Raw genomic sequence first — 18,831 nt, forward strand, 5'->3', positions numbered from 1 at the left:
ATAAAACTTTTCTTTACTTTTTTCTGACCTCCAGAATGGATTAATTGGTTTTCAATGCATTTACAAAATTTTTTTTAATCATCTCCCTTTATGTCTTTAAAGTGCACTTTATAAAGAGTTTTGAACAGAAAAAACTTTTTTTGACTTTTTTCTGACCTCCGAAACGGATTAATTGGTTTTCAATGCATTTACAAATTAATTTTTAATTATGTCCTTGTACAGTATTTATGCCTTTAAAGTGCACTTTATAAAGAGTTTTGAACAGATAAAAGTCTTTTTTTTTTACTTTTTCTGACCTCTGTAACGGATTAATTGGTTTTCAATGCATTCCTATGGGAAACCACGTTTCGGTTTACAAATTTTTCACAATATGAAAAGTCCTGCAGAAGAAATTAAATTCATAAACTGAGGTACACCTGTATGTATGTATGTATGTATATATATATATATATATATATATATATATATATATATATATATATATATATATATACACACACACACACACACACACACCCCCCTCTGTGCAATCAGTACTAATACACAAAGTTTTAACAAATCTGAAAAGACATTTTCTGAATGTATAAAAGAAGGTAATGGAATGGCTAACCATAGCCCTTAACCCTAACGATGACATTTAACCATAACCCTAGCCCTTGTCACTAACATGTCACTAACATGGACACATAAAGGTTCCTGCACTATATTGATGAGACTTCGGTGCTACTTCAGTGCCAGAGAATGTAAAGTCGCATCAAAGTCACACTACATCTACAGAACTGTCATACTTATTTAAAAAATAAATAAATAAAGCAAAATGTATCAAAAACTCAACATGTGAGTTTTTGGTGGTGTTCCATTGAAGTCTATTGCACAAAAAACACAGTCTGCTGCAGGAAAAAAAGTCCCTGACTGCTTTCAAAAACTCACTGGCTCAAAACGCATAGATGTGAACTAGATCCATTAAAATCATGTTAACTGGACTCTACCGCATTTTTTGCAAACTGGAAAACACTGCAAAAATGCTCAGGTGTGTACCTAGGGTAAATTAGGTTGTAAGCTCTAATGAGCAGGACCCTCTGTTTCTTCTTGTACCAAATTGTATTGTAACTGTACTGTCTACCTTCATTTTGTAAAGCGCTAAGCAAACTGTTGGCACTATATAAATCCTGTATAATAATAACAGTAATAATAATAATAAATTGGCCCTAGTATGTGTATGTATGAATGTGAGTTAGGGACCTTAGGTTGTATGCTCCTTGAGGACAGGGACTGATATGAATTTAGATTATATATGTAAAGTGCTGGAGCTATATAAAAGTATCTGTAATAATTTAAAAAAAAAAAAATTAAAAATAAATGTCAACTTCCCTTTATTTTCAGTCTTAGTGATAATGGTCACCAAGTCAAATAAAGAGGTAAATCTCTCAGGCAGGGACACAGACCACAAAAAAACTTGGCAGAGGGTTTAAGCCTTCCCCACTCTACCACAAAACAAATTGCCTCTATATATCATGGGCGGATCTAGGGGGTGCTGGGGTGGGCTATGCCTCCCCCCCAGATATCAGTTGTGCCCACCCAGGCAACCTGTGGACGATGTCCATCAGTTGAAGCTGTGTGCAGTGACTGGCTGCATCTATCAAGTCTAGTGTCTGTGACAGACCTCAGCCAGCACACTCCCCCTCCCCTTCCCTGCATGGACAGGAGAGGAGAGATCAATGTGCACCTCCTCCTCCTCCTCCCACCCCTCTCCTCATGTTTGCCCCTCCCCTCTCCTCATGTCTGCCCCGCCCTCTCTTCATGTCTGCCCCGCCCTCTCTTCATGTCTGCCCCGCCCTCTCCTCATGTCTGCCCCACCCACACTGCAATTCCCAACCAGGGCTGTACTTGAGAAGTTGTGTGGGTGGGAAACTTGAAGCACTACAGCCGGCAATTATGTGGTGGCTGCAATATTGAAGACTGCCTGAGCCACCAGACCAGCGTGGGGTGAGTGAGCTGAACTCTGCCCAATGCTGAACTCTCCCCAACTCCTTCCCTTTCTCCCCCTCCCCCCTTCATGTCCAGTTAGCAATCAGGGACAACTTTAGTACTGTTGGGTATAGCTGGCAACCTGCTAGTTGGCTAAACTGCTGGGGTTTTCACTCACACGTTTGTGATGCTTCTGTTTTATCACCTTTCTGCCCATCCACAGCATGGCTTTAGGGGCCTGTTTACATGAGCATTGGTCTCTGAAGAGCATTCTGCATTCAGATCGCTTTTCAGAGAGCATTTGGCAGGCAGTAAGGAGGTGTTGTTTCGCCTCTTCATCACCTGCTTTAACCCCTAGAACCCCACACTAATGCACTGGAACCGCATACATTACACACCGTTGTGGGGTGCTTGCAGAGGTGGGTCATGTTCAGCAGGCACTGCGCCCACAAAATGCAACAGAGTATATAATTCCTGCCACAGCCACAAAGTAAAACATCATAGTGGTAGCATGTGTACACCCCCAGACCTGTGTTGCCAACCATCCATAAATTTATAGACAGTTTGTATAAAACAGGCACTCTTCTCTTGTCCATAAATGTTCACAGACAGGAAAAAAGCACACATAAAACCCCTTTGCCATGGGCTCTGAACTGTGCATGCACAGTACCGCAGCCAGCCAATTAGAGAACTGGGTGTGCACCTGTGCAGTGACATCATGGCGCATTTTAGGCATGGCTTATATACACACACCCAACCACACAAGTTGAGGCTGAACCCAGCAGTTCATAGATTGGCTCACTTAAGAACTGTGCATGCAGTATGTCTAAGGGGGTCACTCTACCAGACTCTGATGTAAGAAGGGGACTCTGCCAGAATCTGATGTAAGGGGACACTCTGCTAGACTCTGATGTAAGGGGACACTCTGCCAGACTCTGATGTAAGAAGGAGACTCTGCCAGACTCTGATGTAAGGGGACACTCTTCCAGACTCTGATGTAAGAAGGGGACTCTGCCAGACTCTGATGTAAGGTGACACTCTACCAGACTCTGATGTAAGGGGACACTCTGCCAGACTCTGATGTAAGAAGGGGACTCTGCCAGACTCTGATGTAAGGTGACACTCTACCAGACTCTGATGTAAGGTGGTGGCACTCTGGGGTACTCTTCCTAACTGTTGCACTCCATATGCTGTTTTGTTGATTACTTAGCACTGATAAGTGCTGCCAGCTATAAATTTTCCTAGAGGCTGGTTGTACAGAAGTCGATGGGTACACTGCCCTACAAACTTCTGATTCCTGCCCTTTGCTCTGCTAACCCCTGTCCTCTGCCCTGCTGATCCTCAGTACGCTCCACTATTGATTCCTGTTTTTGTACACTGCCCTGCTAACTTCATATCCTCTGCCCCCCTGACATTTTCTACTGCACCTCCATATCATACTGGCTAGATCCGGCCATGCTGAATACACTTTATACACAGATCTCAATTTTTCCTATACGGGCTTGTTCACACAAGGTACAGTACAGGAACATGTAAAATTGTCAGTTTTCCCACACTGCACAAAAACACACTGCCTTCTGCAGACATATGCAGGTGCCATTAATGCTTAATGGCACCCCTGTGCATCTGGCAAATGCACGGGCGTTTGCAGCCACCAAAACATGTGCTACCACAGTACTTTTTGTGTGTACTTGTGTGCTTTGCAGCCTATTGAAATGAATGGGCTACCCTAAATGCTCAGCATTGAAAATGCACAGGAACATGCAGAAAACTCTCGCAATGGATGCACCTCTAAAGTGTGAACAAACCCTAAATGTTGAATTGTGGACCACCTCTTTTGCCTTCTCAACAATCGTATTGGTTATTTCATGTGACGAGCAACATAAGGTTACTCTTCAGGAGGCAGGAACTGGTGGGTCCAGATATAATGTTTAATGCAAAATTGTGATTTGTATGCCTTTTCAGACAAACCCACTATAGGATCCTTGGTTTCTCTACTGTACTGTAAGTCTAATGCATCAAAGTGTTGGCACTCAAAGTGTTTCTCAGCCCCAATCAGCTATGAACCTCTGTTGGAAGATTGAGTCTGATCTGTGGTATACAGGGGTGGACTGACAACTCATGGGGCCCCAGGGCAATAGGGGGATCATGGGGCCCCTGTGTCCTTGCCCAAACTCAAAAAAGCCTACGAAAAAGGTACCAGGGGCATCTCATGGGGCCCTCTACTGACCCCGGGCACTCGGGCAGTGCCCGAGTTTCCAAATGGTCAGTTCGCCCCGGTGGTATATCAAACACAAAGAGTTTTCTTACCACTGGCCTTATGAAGCCCATGTTAGGTGTTCTGTGAAATTTGGCTACATTAAATAACATAGAACTCTGATTAAAGTAATTTAGAGCAGCTTTTTTATAGACAATTATCCAAAACAAAGACATTTATCCAGACAAGATTGTCCAATTATAATGGTGCTAAAGGTTTAGACAAAGGTGCACATCATCAAACCGTAGTCCAGACTAAGTCAGGCCATAGATGGTTTGATTTTCTTTTTTGCAACCACAGGTTGCAGGAAAGAAAAATTGCTTGATTCCCCTATCAATACAGTCAGTGTTGACTGGGGAATTCCTCCAACATCTTTTGTTCTGCATGGAGCCATCCCTACCGGGAGAACACAGCACTTATTGCTAGCGGCTATAGCCGCTGGCAATAAATGTATGCAAAAATCTGACATACTGGTTGTACCCAAGTCAACCGATGGATTACCTTGGGTACAATTAGCCTGCCCATAGATGGTTTGAATCTCATCCAGTCCCTGCTAAACTGGCCAAGATTTGAACCATCCATGGCCAGCTTAAATTTCTTTGTACAAAGGTTCACACAAAGGTGTAAATGGCATATATTTATTGTAGAACTTTCAAAGCTTGGCAGTTGCTGGGTAATGTGTGATGGGAAAGTTGTGATAATGATGTAATGGTTGTATACTCTGTATCACCCAAAGGGCATCTCAAAATGTCTTTATTGGATTGGATATCCTTCATAGGTATGGAAATGCTAATTGATACTGTATATTGACAGCAGCTGGAGGCTTGCTGAAATTAGGTAAACCTTATATTATACAGTACTCAAAAGGAACACAAAAGGAGCATTGCAGCATAGCATTTTTTAAGTCTTACCTGTGGCAAGACTTTGTGGGGGCAAAAATGCTGCACATAATATATCATCTTGGTGCTGCACCCCTCCTTTCCATTCTGATGGCTGAACAAGGTATTGTGATAGTGTGTTCAGGCGAAAAGCTGTGATCATCCTTAAAGGAAACATATGATAAAAATATTGAATACATTATTTTTAATCCTCATTAGAGATGAGCGAATTATTAAAAAATTTGATTCGGCTGATTCGCCGAATTTGCGGAATAAATTTGATTCGATGCTAATTTATTCGCTGCGAATTTAACTTATTAAAAGGGTTTCTAGGCTTCAGAGAGCCTTTATATTAGTGCAGAACACTGTACCTTTAATTTAAATGCCCTTGGAGTCTGCTGGGGAAGAGAAATAATACTGTCAGTCAGTATGACATGCAGATGAGTGCTGTCGATCTTAGAATCACCGCACACTTCACTCATTTGGGCAGTCACGGGGCACGACGAAGAAGATGAAGAAGAAGATGAAGAAGAAGATGAAGATGAAGATGAAAAAGAAGAAGAAGATGAAGAAGAAGATGAAGAAGAAGAAGATGAAGAAGAAGATGAAGAAGAAGAAGAAGAAGATGAAGAAGAAGAAGAAGATGAAGAAGATGAAGAAGAAGAAGAAGATGAAGAAGAAGAAGATAAAGAAGAAGAAGATGAAGAAGAAGATGATGAAGAAGATGATGATGAAGAAGATGATGAAGAAGAAGATGATGAAGAAGAAGATGATGAAGAAGAAGAAGATGAAGATGAAGAAGAAGAAGATGAAGAAGAAGAAGATGAGGATGATGATGAAGAAGAAGAAGAAGAAGAAGATGAGGATGAAGAAGAAGAAGAAGAAGATGAGGATGATGAAGAAGAAGATGAGGATGATGATGATGAAGAAGAAGAAGAAGATGAGGACGATGAAGAAGAAGAAGAAGAAGAAGAGGAGGATGAAGAGGATGAAGAAGAAGAAGAAGAAGAAGAAGAAGAGAATGAGGATGAAGAAGAAGAAGAGGATGAGGATGAAGAAGAGGATGAGGATGAAGGAGAAGAAGAAGAAGAGGATGAGGATGAGGATGAAGAAGAAGAAGAAGAAGATGAGGATGAAGAAGAAGAAGAAGAAGAGGAAGAAGAAGAAGAAGATGAGGATGAAGAAGAAGAAGAAGAGGAGGATGAGGATGAAGAAGAAGAAGAAGAGGAAGAGGATGAGGATGAAGAAGAAGAAGAGGATGAGGATGAAGAAGTAGAAGAAGAGGATGAGGATGAAGAAGAAGAAGAAGAAGTAGGATGAAAATAAGAAGAATTCCAGTATAGCAAAAAGTGTATCTGCAGAGAGCTCCGCTATTTCTGACAGTTCTCTGACAGTTCCTTCACATTTACAGCGGTTGAAACATTGTATCTATTTGTTTCCGAATAAAAACATCTGTATCCTAAATGGAAACAAATAGATACAATGTTTCAACCGCTGTAAATGTGAAGGAACTGTCAGAGAACTGTCAGAAATAGCGGAGCTCTCTGCAGGGACACTTTTTGCCGGCTGTAGAAGGGATGAAAATCGGCCGATCGGGAAAAATTCGATTCGTGCATCCGAAGTTTGCTAATTTTCGGATTCGGTGCGAATCGAATTTTTCCTAATATTCGAAACGAATTCCACTTCGCCAAGTTCGATTCGCTCATCTCTAATCCTCATGATGAGGTTTGCAGTTTATTGCACTGGCTTGTAAGACACCACAAAGTCAATTGACTATTTAAAGTGTATCTAGGGTCAAAATGTAAAATCATATTTCTTTTCCACATTGTATTTCAATTTTGTCTAGCCTACTCCTATTAGTCACACGTTTCCCCACACGTTTACTTCCATGAATTCGGTGACACACATTTATTATGCCCTGAGAGTAGGCACTGCTGTGTCACCCATTTCACAGAGCCTGCCTTCTGAACTACAGAGGAGCTGACAGGAAGAGTTTCAGAAGATGGAGTCAGTACAGGAATCACTGCTTGCAGGCAGCAAGGTACCATGGGATATGTAGTCCTTAGAGGAGAAGCTGCAACGCATGCAGGGAATCCAGGAAGCTGTGGAAAGGTATGGCCAGCAGACAAACAGAAATCACAACATGAAAGGGTATTTTACAAGTAAGATTTTAATGGATTGTAAATATAACTATGGATTGGGTTGTATTACAATTCTGATGTTATAAAATATCAGTGTACAGTATAACCTTCAAAGCTGAAGTTTAGCTAAAGACATTTTCTTTTTCTCTACAGCTTTAGTTAGATTACTTACCTGTAATGAAGCATGCCCATGAAATGCAGGCTGATGGATTCTGTAGAAATCTTCAATGCTGGGCTGCCCTGTCCTCTTCCTGCTGTTGAGCTTCCAGCACTATGGGGTTACCAGCTTTAGTGCTCCAGGCTCTGGACTATTGCTCTCTCTTCCATTAAGAAAAGTTCTTTTAGTGCCCATTGGCGAAGCTAGACATTCTTTCAGTCGTGGAAAAGACTTGGTGGAGGCGGGGGGGGGGTTCTGCTGCTTAGTCAGGGGAGAAGGGGGAGAGGGGGTTCTGGTGCTCAGTCAGGGGAGATGGAGGATACTGGTACTCAGTGGGGGGGAATTGGGAGTCCTGGTGCTCAGTGGAGGGAGATGGGTGTACTGATACTCAATGGGGAGAGATGGGGGTTCTGGTGCTCAGTGGGTGGAGGTGGGGGGTCCTGGTGCTCAGTCAGAGGAGATGGGAGGTACTGGTGCTCAATGGTGGGAGATAGGGGGCCTTGGTGCACAATGGGGGAAGATGGGGGTCTTGGTGCTTAGTTGGGGCAGATTGAGAGCACTGTCAGTCAGTGGGGGAGGGGGGCACTGGTGTTCAATACCTGGCTGCTTGATACCATGTGGAATCCTGTACAAGAATCATCCTTCCTCTCACTGTTCTTGTTTGCTGATCTTTCTTCAGACAGATGCAGTGACAGCTCAAACAGTCACTGCTGCCACAGACATGCCAGACCCGGGCTCCTCTGGAGGGATGCCTGGGGTGCCAGTACAGTGACAGGTCAGCCAAGTAAACAAAGAGCCAACAGCAAAAGAAGACTTCCCATACTGACTTATCTGCTTGGCTCTGACTCATCTAATGCATAGGCCAGCAGAGGAAGCCAGTGGTGGAAGTCTTCCTTTGCTGCTGCTCTTTATTTGACTGAGCTGTCCCTGCTCTGGCATCCCAGGCATCCCTCCAGATGTGCCAACCACAGGCATAGTGATGATACCACTGTCACTACTCCTGTCCATGCTGGCGCCCCTCTTAATATGGAACCCAATGCAAACGCTTCTCCTGCCCCCCCTAATTTTGTCCCTGTGTGTTGACACTGGATGCCACTGAACACATACCTGGAGACATTTTAGTTAGATAAGTAGAACCATCTCACAACTTATGTGTTTAATGAGGTCATTGCATCAAGGTTGTCATAAATAGGCTACACAGTTTATGTAAATAGGAACTTCACAATGGGTTGTTTTACTAAAAGCAAATAGACTGTTCGCTTTACAAAGGAAGATGAAAGGGAATTCTCCCCAGAGCTTAGTAAATGAGGTGAAGCACTGCATCCAATCATGAACAAATTGAAATGCTGTTTTAATTTATTTTCCTAGCACATGATTGGTTCTTTGAAAAGTGAAATTTCATCACATTTACTAAGATCTGGAGCTAATTCCCTTGCAAAGTTCAACTTTCCCTGCCAAGAGACCAGCCCATTTGCCTTTAGAAAATCAACCACAATGTGCCATTTATATAGTTAGCAACTCAGAACACCAAAAGAATACACCTTGACATGACTTTGACACAGTATAGTGAATAAGGTAAAGCTGTGTTTACTAGGTATACTTAATGCAGTGCATGGAAATGACAAGAAACAGTATGTAACTTTATATGATTGGATTAATAAAATGAACACAATTTCATTAAATTCACTAAGCTAAGTGGGCATTCCCTTTTATGAAATTACATTCTCTCCTCCTTCCATATTTAACGTCATTGAATGGTCATCACCATTTTTTTATGTACAATTTAATACATTCAGCAAAAGATACAGCCCAAATAGGTAGGAATGACCTGTACAATGGTGGCACCAACCACGAACACCAGGTTAAACCACTCCTTTGCAAGGTGACCCTACAAAAAGGCTTTATCTCCAAAAGTTTAACCACTTGCCCTCCTGAGGATTTACCCCCCTTAATGACCAGGCCTCTTTTTGCTACTCAGCGCTGCACTAATTCAACTGATAATTGCGCGGTCATGCAATGCTGCACCCAAATGAAAATTTACGGCCTTTTCACACAAATAGAGCTTTCTTTCTGTGGCATTTGATCACCTGTGCGCTTTTTATTTTTCACGCTATAAACAAAAAAAGACCAAACATTTTGAAGAAAAACAATATTTTTTACTTTCAGCTATAAAAAATATATAGTAAACTCAAAGTTAGTCATAAATTTAACCTAAAATGTATTCTGCTACATGTTTTTGGTAAAAAAATCCCAATAAGTGTATATTGATTGCTTTGTGTGAAAGTTATAGAGTCTACAAACTATGGTATAGATCAGCAATGGGCAAACTACGGCCCGCGGGCCGTATACGGCCCGGCGGACCTTTTAATCTGGCCCGCGGAGCGTGATACTGTCCGGATGGCTGTCAGGATGTGTGGAGGCGGGGCAGCGTGACGAACGTGAGGGGAGCTAGGCTCCTCTCACAGTCCGCCCTGAAGACCGGTGTAGCATGAAAATCTGTCTCCTATGAGGATCTGTCCCCCTCGACATATCTGCGCATGTGCCGGAGATCGCCGATCGGCTGCTAATGCCTGAAACTGGCACATGTGCAGATACGTCGAGGGGGACAGATCCTCATAGGAGACAGATTTTCATGCTACACCAGAACGGCGGGAACACGGCGAGAGGAACGCGCAGAGCAAAGGTAAGTGAATTGACACAGGGGGGACTTGGGGACTTAATATGGGGAACACGGCGAGAGGAACGCGCAGAGCAAAGGTAAGTGAATTGACACAGGGGGGACTTGGGGACTTAATATGGGGAATGAATTACTATAGGGGGGATGAATTACTATATGGGGGATGAATTACTATATGGGGGATGAATTACTATAGGGGGGATGAATTACTATATGGGGGATGAATTACTATGGGGGACTTAATATGGGGAATGAATTACTATAGGGGGGATGAATTACTATGGGGGACTTGGGGACTTAATATGGGGAATGAATTACTATAGGGGGGATGAATTACTATAGGGGGGATGAATTACTATGGGGGACTTGGGGACTTAATATGGGGAATGAATTACTATAGGGGGGATGAATTACTATATGGGGGATGAATTACTATGGGGGATGAATTACTATATGGGGGATGAATTACTATATGGGGGATGAATTACTATGGGGGATGAATTACTATATGGGGGATGAATTACTATGGGGGATGAATTACTATATGGGGGATGAATTACTATATGGGGGATGAATTACTATGGGGGATGAATTACTATATGGGGGATGAATTACTATATGGGGGATGAATTACTATGGGGGATGAATTACTATATGGGGGATGAATTACTATATGGGGGATGAATTACTATGGGGGATGAATTACTATATGGGGGATGAATTACTATGGGGGATGAATTACTATATGGGGGATGAATTACTATATGGGGGATGAATTACTATGGGGGATGAATTACTATATGGGGGATTAATTACTATGCTTACTATGGGGGAATATTACTATACTTACTATGGATGACACATACACATCATTCATCTACTCTTGGTCCGGCCCCTGGGTCCAATATATGAACCCATTGCGGCCCTCAAGTCAAAAAGTTTGCCCACCCCTGGTATAGATACTGCAATTTACGCCATTTTTGTTGCTATACAGTGCTGCGCTAGTTTAACGGACAATTGCGCGGTCATGCAATACGGTACATAAATGAAATTTACATCCTTTTTTTCCCACAAATTGTGCTTTCTTTTGGTGGTATTTGATTGCCTGTACATTTTTTATTTTTTGCGCTATAAAAAAAAAGGCTGACAATTTTGAGGAAAAAAAACAATATTTTGGACTTTTTGCTATAAAACATGTCTAGTAAAAAAAAATTTAAAAATCAAATTTAGTCATAAATGTCTGCCAAAATGCATTCTGCGACATGTCTTTGCTAAAAAAAAAACCCAATACATTTAAATTAATTGGTTTACGTGAAAGTTATAGCATTTACAAATGGCAGGAAAGATACTGGGATTTTTAATTTTTTTTTATACTAATAATGGCGGTGATCAGCGACTTATGGCGGCGATCAGTGACTTATGGCGACGATCAGCGACTTATGGCGGGACTGCGGGACTACGGCGGACATTCTGACACTGGGGGGGAACTGACTTGGGGTCACTGACATCCCCAGTGACACCAATACAGTGATCAGTGCAAAAAAACCACTGACATTGTACTAATGGCACTGGGGAGGAAGGGGTGAACTTTATTATTCAGTGAAAGGGTTAACTGTGTGAGAGGAGTGTTTTACTAGGGGGCGGGGGTGTGTACTGCACAGGGAAACGCTGGTCAGGAGCTGTCAGGGAACTGACAGAGAGCAGAGCTACTGCAGCCCTGCTCTCTGTCAGTGATTGCCGCCGTGATCGGCGGGACAGGTACGGCGGAGGCGCGCCTCGCGCGCGCCCCCTACCTGTTTTGAAAACACATGTTTTAAAACGTGGTTTTGCCCAGCCGTGCCGCCCTGCCAACGTATTTCTACAGTGGCTGGGCGGCATGTGGTTAAAGTAGAAAAAGTATCTTCACATTTTCTGTCCACACTTTGTGGCTAATTTAAAGACATTTGCCACTACTGAAGTTGTTGATGGCATTTTGGGGGGAGGAGGGGGGGGTGAGGCATTATCCCTGCGCCTGCACCATCTAAAGCAGAGCAGACGTATATACTTTCAAATGAAAAACCTGACACTACATCTCCTCCTTTTCTCTGCAGCAATAATGGTCTCTAACTACAGAGGCACTTGTACATAGCTCAGTACTCTCAAGCCAACTATTTCTCCATTTTTAAAGATACTCAGATCATCAACTACATCACTGTTTGAAATTATTTCTTACGGCACTGACCTTGCTAAAGGTCAGAGAAGATAAATCTTAACACGAAAATTGATCATGGCGTAGTATCTACAAACGTCAGAAATTTTAAGCCTAAAGGCCCATGCACACAGCAGCAAAAAACATGTGGATTTTTATCAGTAATCTTTTTTTCTTTTTTTACAGCTCTGAAGGCAAGTATATTGTTCTCTATGGGCATCTGAGCACAGTTGCACAAAGATCAGTAATGCTGCACAGTTATCTGTGTCTGAGTTCCTGCATGTAGACTTTTTTTACATTGTACACATGAACATGTTTGTGCTAACATTTATATGAGTGCTCTATTGGAGTACAAAAGCTGTCTGTGTCCTAGTAATGGAGTACACTAGGTGGCAGTAGCTACTTGCATCCTAGTAACAGGTGATGTTGAGTGGCAATAGTCACCTGCATCCTAGCAACAGAAGACTCTAGACAGCAATAGTTGCTTTCATCCCAGCACCTGCGAAAGCTAGGTGGCAATGGCCATATTCATCACAGCAATGATGGTGCAAAGTGGCAATAGCCAACTGCATCCTAGCAACTAATAGGCTGCATTAATGCTGTGCTCTTGTACACATTGCTCATATATTACATGCATACAGCATACAGAGCACCATTTATACAGGATCTTGCTGTTGTTTTCTGCCAGCAAGATCCTGCATACTAGTTGCCATATTTTTATACAACTATATATATGTAAACTAATACTGTATATCTTGTTAATTAATGGATTTTGCAGCATCAACTAGAAAGTCCCTAATTATCATGGTACTTACCTCTCCCATCCAACAACCAGTATTGTTCTCTTCAGTACCAATATCTGAGAAATTTCTGCTGCCTGGTCTCTTCCAGCATTTAGTTTATGGTGACAATGACCATTGAAATCCCATATCTTGAAAAAAGAACAGCAATATGACTGGCTCTTAGTTTGTTTATTTTACGGTTTCAATAACAATTAAAATAGTTGAACAAATGCAATATTCAGTTTGAATCTGTATAGTAAAAATAAATTATGTCTGTGTTTTCATAGCTTTAGCAATAGCATGATCGCAGCATCCCAATATAGTAAGAAAAGAGATTGACTGTAATATTGATTAAAATGGATGGATGATATACTGAACAGATAGAGAAGCAGAATGTGCAAGGTGAAAAGCCTAAGTTGCAAACAGTGGTCAACATTCTGACTAGCCAAGTTGCAAAAGTTGGTTTGACACAATGGGGTTGATTTACTAAAACTAGAGAGTGCAAAATCAGGTGCAGCTGTGCATGGTGTCAAATCAGTTTAAAACTTCAGGTTTCTCAAATAAAAGAGAAGTATGTGTTTGATTGTTTCCCCCAAATTATACTTACCTAGGTGGATGCAGCATCTGTCTGATGCTACATCTGTCTCCCGCCGGCTCTAAATGTGAGAACTCAGCGAGCACATGACCATTGATCGCTGAGTTCTCCCTGCCGTTTTGATCAGAGAGCGGTAGTTGTAAGCTGGGAATGCTGTCAATGATTGGCTGATAGTAGTAAGGTATGAGGTTTGAGTTTGCCACTACCACGGCTATGTGGCAAATGCCTGAGATTCATTAATCACAAACTTTTGGCCAAATACTCCAGGAATTCAGCTACTTTGTAAAAAGTGCAGGCATATTATGAGTTAAGACCAATGGGGTGCATGCCATCCCCTGGAGTTATCTCTGTTATTTACATCTGACAGGTTTATGGAGCTCCCCAGAAGGCAGCTATAGTTACGAAAGTTCTGATGCTGGACCATCTGGTCTCAGTTCCTTCAGCAGTCAATAAAGCTGCAATGGCTGTCCCTTTCTTCCTCCTGACAGTCACAGAAGCTGTTGTATTATGTGAACTCATTCACATAAATACAAATACAAAGTCTTCTGTTAATGGGCAGAAGAGGGGCAGGGTGGCCAGAGCTGCTGTGTGTGTATCTCTCCTCTCAGAGCAATAAGTGTCTCCTTTGGGAGCACCATAACCATAAACCATAGGTCCAGGAGGTGTTGTGCACCTTGTTGGGCATACCTCATAGTATGCCTACACATTTTAGAAAGTGTCTGAAATCCTGGAATTTGGCTTTAAAAGTTAAAGGATAATGCAGTGCATAGCCTTTGTTCCTGATTAGCTGAGTCACAAGAGCCAATAATATGAAGAAGTAGATAATACCTCCCTCTTTGTATACAAGGGTTGGCTTACAGGAGCCACCTTGTCAGTGTGTGTTGGAGGAGCTATAATGGAGATCTAACAAATCTATTTAGAGAGATACTGTTTTTTTTTGTTGCTGTTCTTTATTCTTTAATTTTTGGTAGTGGTACCTGTCCACCATAGCAGTACCTGGCTGACAATGCCTTTGGTTTGATATAATGTTCTGGTAAAATTATCCCCTTACAGACTTTAATAGGGTTCTTCAAAAAGATGTGAACTTCAATCAAAACTGCAAACCAAACTCTGGCAAACTCTTTCAACCCTGATGGGAGTAGTGACATCAACATCAGCCAGAGTCAGTGCTGTATGGATGGAGAAAGTCAGGCTGTGTTCTTTCCTTCTGCTTCTGGCTATTTGTTGGCCTCCTATTGCACAGGTATTAATAGTAGTAGCCCATTTAGTGTCATGATTACCATTTTTATGGAGTTCACAAATGTCACTATCAAACCACATAACTGTTATCCCCATGTTTTCCATTCCTTGTACATTTCAATAACTAAAATATTTCCTACGGTTTGCTTAATATTTATATTTTGCTAAAATTCTACACTGATGTAATAAATTATATTACCAAGAAGAAATGACCCCTGAAGCTGCCAGAAGTGTCCCAGGGGTACAGGCACATACCTCCCAACTTTTTTAGATTGGAGCGAGGGACACCTATTAGCAAATATATGTAGGCATAGGACACATCCCCTGCCATGCCCCCTTTAAGGAGAATTATAAGAAAAAGAGATTAGTTAAACCCACAAGTGCTATTTTTTACAACTACTATTCCTTTATACTGGCTTTTGAAGTCTACAACTGCAATTTAGAAACTGGATGAAATGTTTAGTACTGTGAAACTGTTTTTGAAAGATACTATATTTTATATACAACTATATGGATCAGAACAAAATGAGGGACAAAATGCAGGGGTATAGTCCATAGGGCGCTCCTGTTGGATCCAGACCTCTGTAGCCACTAGGGGGGTGCCAGAATGGATATCAAGGATAGGGAAGCCCAACAGACACTGAGGCAGCTCTTAATAGAGTTGGAAGCAAAGCTCTAGTGCAAAAAGACTTGGAAAGAAGGCGCCTCTAAGTGTAGTATTGGCAGTTTATTAACATACAAAGATAAAATTCCACTTACAGGAAATCAGAACATGACAGGCTCATCAAAGTAAATTGACCAATGTTCCTAATGGTATGGGTTATGGGTTTTTCCTTTTGATAAAATGAGGGGGAAAGAGAGACAGAGGGAATGTGTTCCAAATCAGGGACAGTCACTCAGAATCAGGGACAGTTGGAAGGTATGCAGGCACTACTAGCTGACAGCTTGTTTGCTGGAACATGGCAAAAGTCATGAAAGCATGTATGATAATGGATTTCATATGGGAAAAGTTGGATGATAGATAGATAGATAGATAGATAGATAGATAGATAGATAGATAGATAGATAGATAGATAGATACCGTAGACAGATAAAATATAGTAATGTAATTTATTATGTAAAAACTATACACAAATATTTTTGTAAAAAAAATGGTACATTTTTTCTTTTAAAAATATTCCAGCTGGTGAAAAATGTCACCTGCTTCCCGTTGCATAAAAGGTGCTATACATTGCCATTGCCCATACTGAGAATCCTTATATTATATTGGCGTGTTTTGGTGTGGCTATTATTCGATGATATATTTTCCTTCTGAGCTTTTTACGTGCAAAGATTCTTTCTTTGCATGTGTAATTTACATTTAGAAAGGCATCAGTGAAGCAGATTTTAGTGGTCGTTTACTTGTACACACCAGCTATGCAAAATGTGACTTAAGGTCCTTCTATAACAATCAGCTGCAAGGTGCCCAGGGTGACTGTATTCCACTTATATAATATATCCCTCTAGTCCCATTGAAGCAGAGGCTTATTTTGATTAGCCCTTTATTTGTGTTGGTGGAGATATACACAGAGCATTTTCCAATTTTCCAATAAAAAATATCTTAATATAAAAAGTAATAAATAAACGCAGGAAAAGACATCTGTGGGCTATATAGACATACCAATATTGAAATATTGTTTAAAATGAGTTTATAAAAAATGGAATAACACACAATATTGGCATTGCCCATAGGTCCCAGGTTAATGTTTTCTTAATCAGTACAAAATGAAAAGTGACGGCTGCAAGTGGATTTGCTGGTACATGAAATAACTCAATTTTTCTTCGCATTAGTTTATACGTGAGCCTCAGTGTATAGCTTTAGTTAACACCTCAGTTAAAGCAGTTTATATATTTATTAAGCTGACAGTTCACAAAAGAAGCACTTATATGTTTTTAAATCAATAACTTATTTGTCTTAAACAAAATGGTAAAGGTTTTGTACTATGTATAGTTTTCAACTGTCTGTATCCCCAATGGAGAGATTTCCTCACTCAGTCCTCATTATCTGTGACAGTGACACAAACAAAAAAAAGAGAGCAATGGGTGTCAGTGGGACACATCAATGAAAAGACTGATGGAATAAAACAAAAGCATTTTGTGGTTATCTCTGTTCCCATTTGGAGATAGTTATCTTCACTTCTTATCCCTCTAGTACCCTGTCCGTGCCACAGGAAGGGAGGGAAATCTTTCCAGTGGGATTCCGGCATTACCAAAACCTAACAAAGCTTCTAGCACTTCCCAAATATATCTAAGGTTCAAATACAGCCAAAACTGTTTTAAAGTGTATGTAACCCTTAATAGTGAATTTATGTTATTTGTGTCCTTGAGGTCTGTAAATGACACCATTGAAAGCCTGCTATACTAATTTAATAAATTAATTTTAAAGACTTCTGATTCTGCCCGAAATCCAGTGATGTTCTGTGTTCTGTTCGCTCTTCAGTATTATCTCTAAAAAAGGAAACTAGGCCTACAGAACACCTTCCTCTTATGGAGAAGATGAGAGGGGAAGTTGTATTGTAGTTCTAATATACTTCTTGTCCTATGGTAACAAAGCTCTTCTTCATGTATAGAGTACAGTGAGTGAGTGTTTAACTGAGGATAGGAAGTGTGTTAGTGGTGGGATCGCAAAATGAAATTAAAGAAAAAAAGTCAGAGAGAAAACAAATTAAACCATCACATATATGGACTGATGAGGTACAATATATTACATTTTTGTTGGTTATTGCCAGAACTAGGTAAGTATGCAAGTGAGCAGGGCCAGTGCATGGATTTTAGTATACACAGTTGAAGGAGCATTTCACTGCCCCCCCCCCCACCATGGCGCCCTAAGGCAGCTGCCTAAGCAGCCTTATGTTGGCCCCAGCCCTAGGTGCTGAAACCAGCAGTACTGGCGATCGGGTTCCAAAAACGGGAACTGGTGATCCGTGTGCCACAACCTGGGGTACTGGTTTTCGGGTTGCTAAAACTGGTGACTGGGGTTCCAAAAATTGGAGGGTATTGTGATCAGATTATAAAACTGGTAGTTGGGGTGCCAAAACTGGCAGTTCTACAGTTGTCTGAATGCTGAAACCACTGTACTGGTGATCGTGGCCCCAAAATTGGCTGTACTGGTGATCAGGGTATTAAAGCCACTGATAGTGATGTTTGGGGTTCTACAGCATGCAAAACTCACTGACTAATGGAATGCCAAATCCAGCGGTAATCACTTTAGTGCCAGTCACGTCTCCAGCCTGTGACCCCCCCAGGTACCAGGCATGATTGCACAAAGGATGTGGTTTTATCTTTTGAGCTTCCAGGTAACCCTGCGATTGCCTCTAATACTTGGGATAATACTGTGGTGGGCCCCTTGGTGAACCCCTCTCTGCTGCAATTCAGCAAAGTAATCTGTAATGGTTGAATGAGCATATATTGGGGGGTTAGCAACTGTACTATGCTCCAGGATATGGCGGTGACAGGGATGTATAGTGTGGGAGCAACATTCCTAGGCAGGATGTGTGGATCTCAGTGCCTCCTCTACCAGGGATAGATGGAGTATGTTGTCCCAGCTGTCCCCTGCGGTGTCCATGTTTAATCCTCTCCCCCTCCTACTCTCCTCCTATGTTGTGTGTGCCTGTGGTGCTGTCCCCTGTTAGCCCGGTGCAGAGCTCTCTAGCCCTGGCTGTGGGGAACTGTTCAGTATCTCATTCTCTGGGCGCCGCTAGCTGCCCCCATGTACCGTGATAAGACTGCCACAGCTGCCCTGATTTCCTATCTCATACCCGGTTCCCTATTTCATGCCGCACAAATAGTATAACTATACCCGCGCTAATCCATGCCACCCACAGATATTAGAATGCCAAAAATTGAGTAGCTCAGCCGAGGCAACCAACAGAGCAAACGTTGTTAAGAAACAACCCAAAAACTACCAGAA

General features: G+C 41.7%; 1 protein-coding gene across 2 annotated transcripts in view; it reads right to left on the reverse strand.

The window, feature by feature from the left end:
* The window catches only part of WDR49 (WD repeat domain 49), a 198,530-nt gene that overhangs the window by 83,731 nt on the left and 95,968 nt on the right, over positions 1-18,831 (reverse strand). For both annotated transcript variants that reach the window (XM_089675462.1, XM_089675463.1), the window contains 2 exons: positions 13,082-13,197; positions 5,137-5,267 (listed from right to left, as the gene is read on the reverse strand). In XM_089675462.1, coding sequence (XP_089531588.1) covers positions 5,137-5,267; positions 13,082-13,197 — 247 coding nt within the window. The remainder of the gene's footprint in view (positions 1-5,136; positions 5,268-13,081; positions 13,198-18,831) is intronic.

The sequence above is a fragment of the Staurois parvus genome, unplaced genomic scaffold (assembly GCF_062004578.1).
Source record: "Staurois parvus isolate SC_StPar_1 unplaced genomic scaffold, SC_StPar_1.0 ptg000155l, whole genome shotgun sequence".
Classification (NCBI taxonomy): Eukaryota; Metazoa; Chordata; class Amphibia; order Anura; family Ranidae; genus Staurois; species Staurois parvus.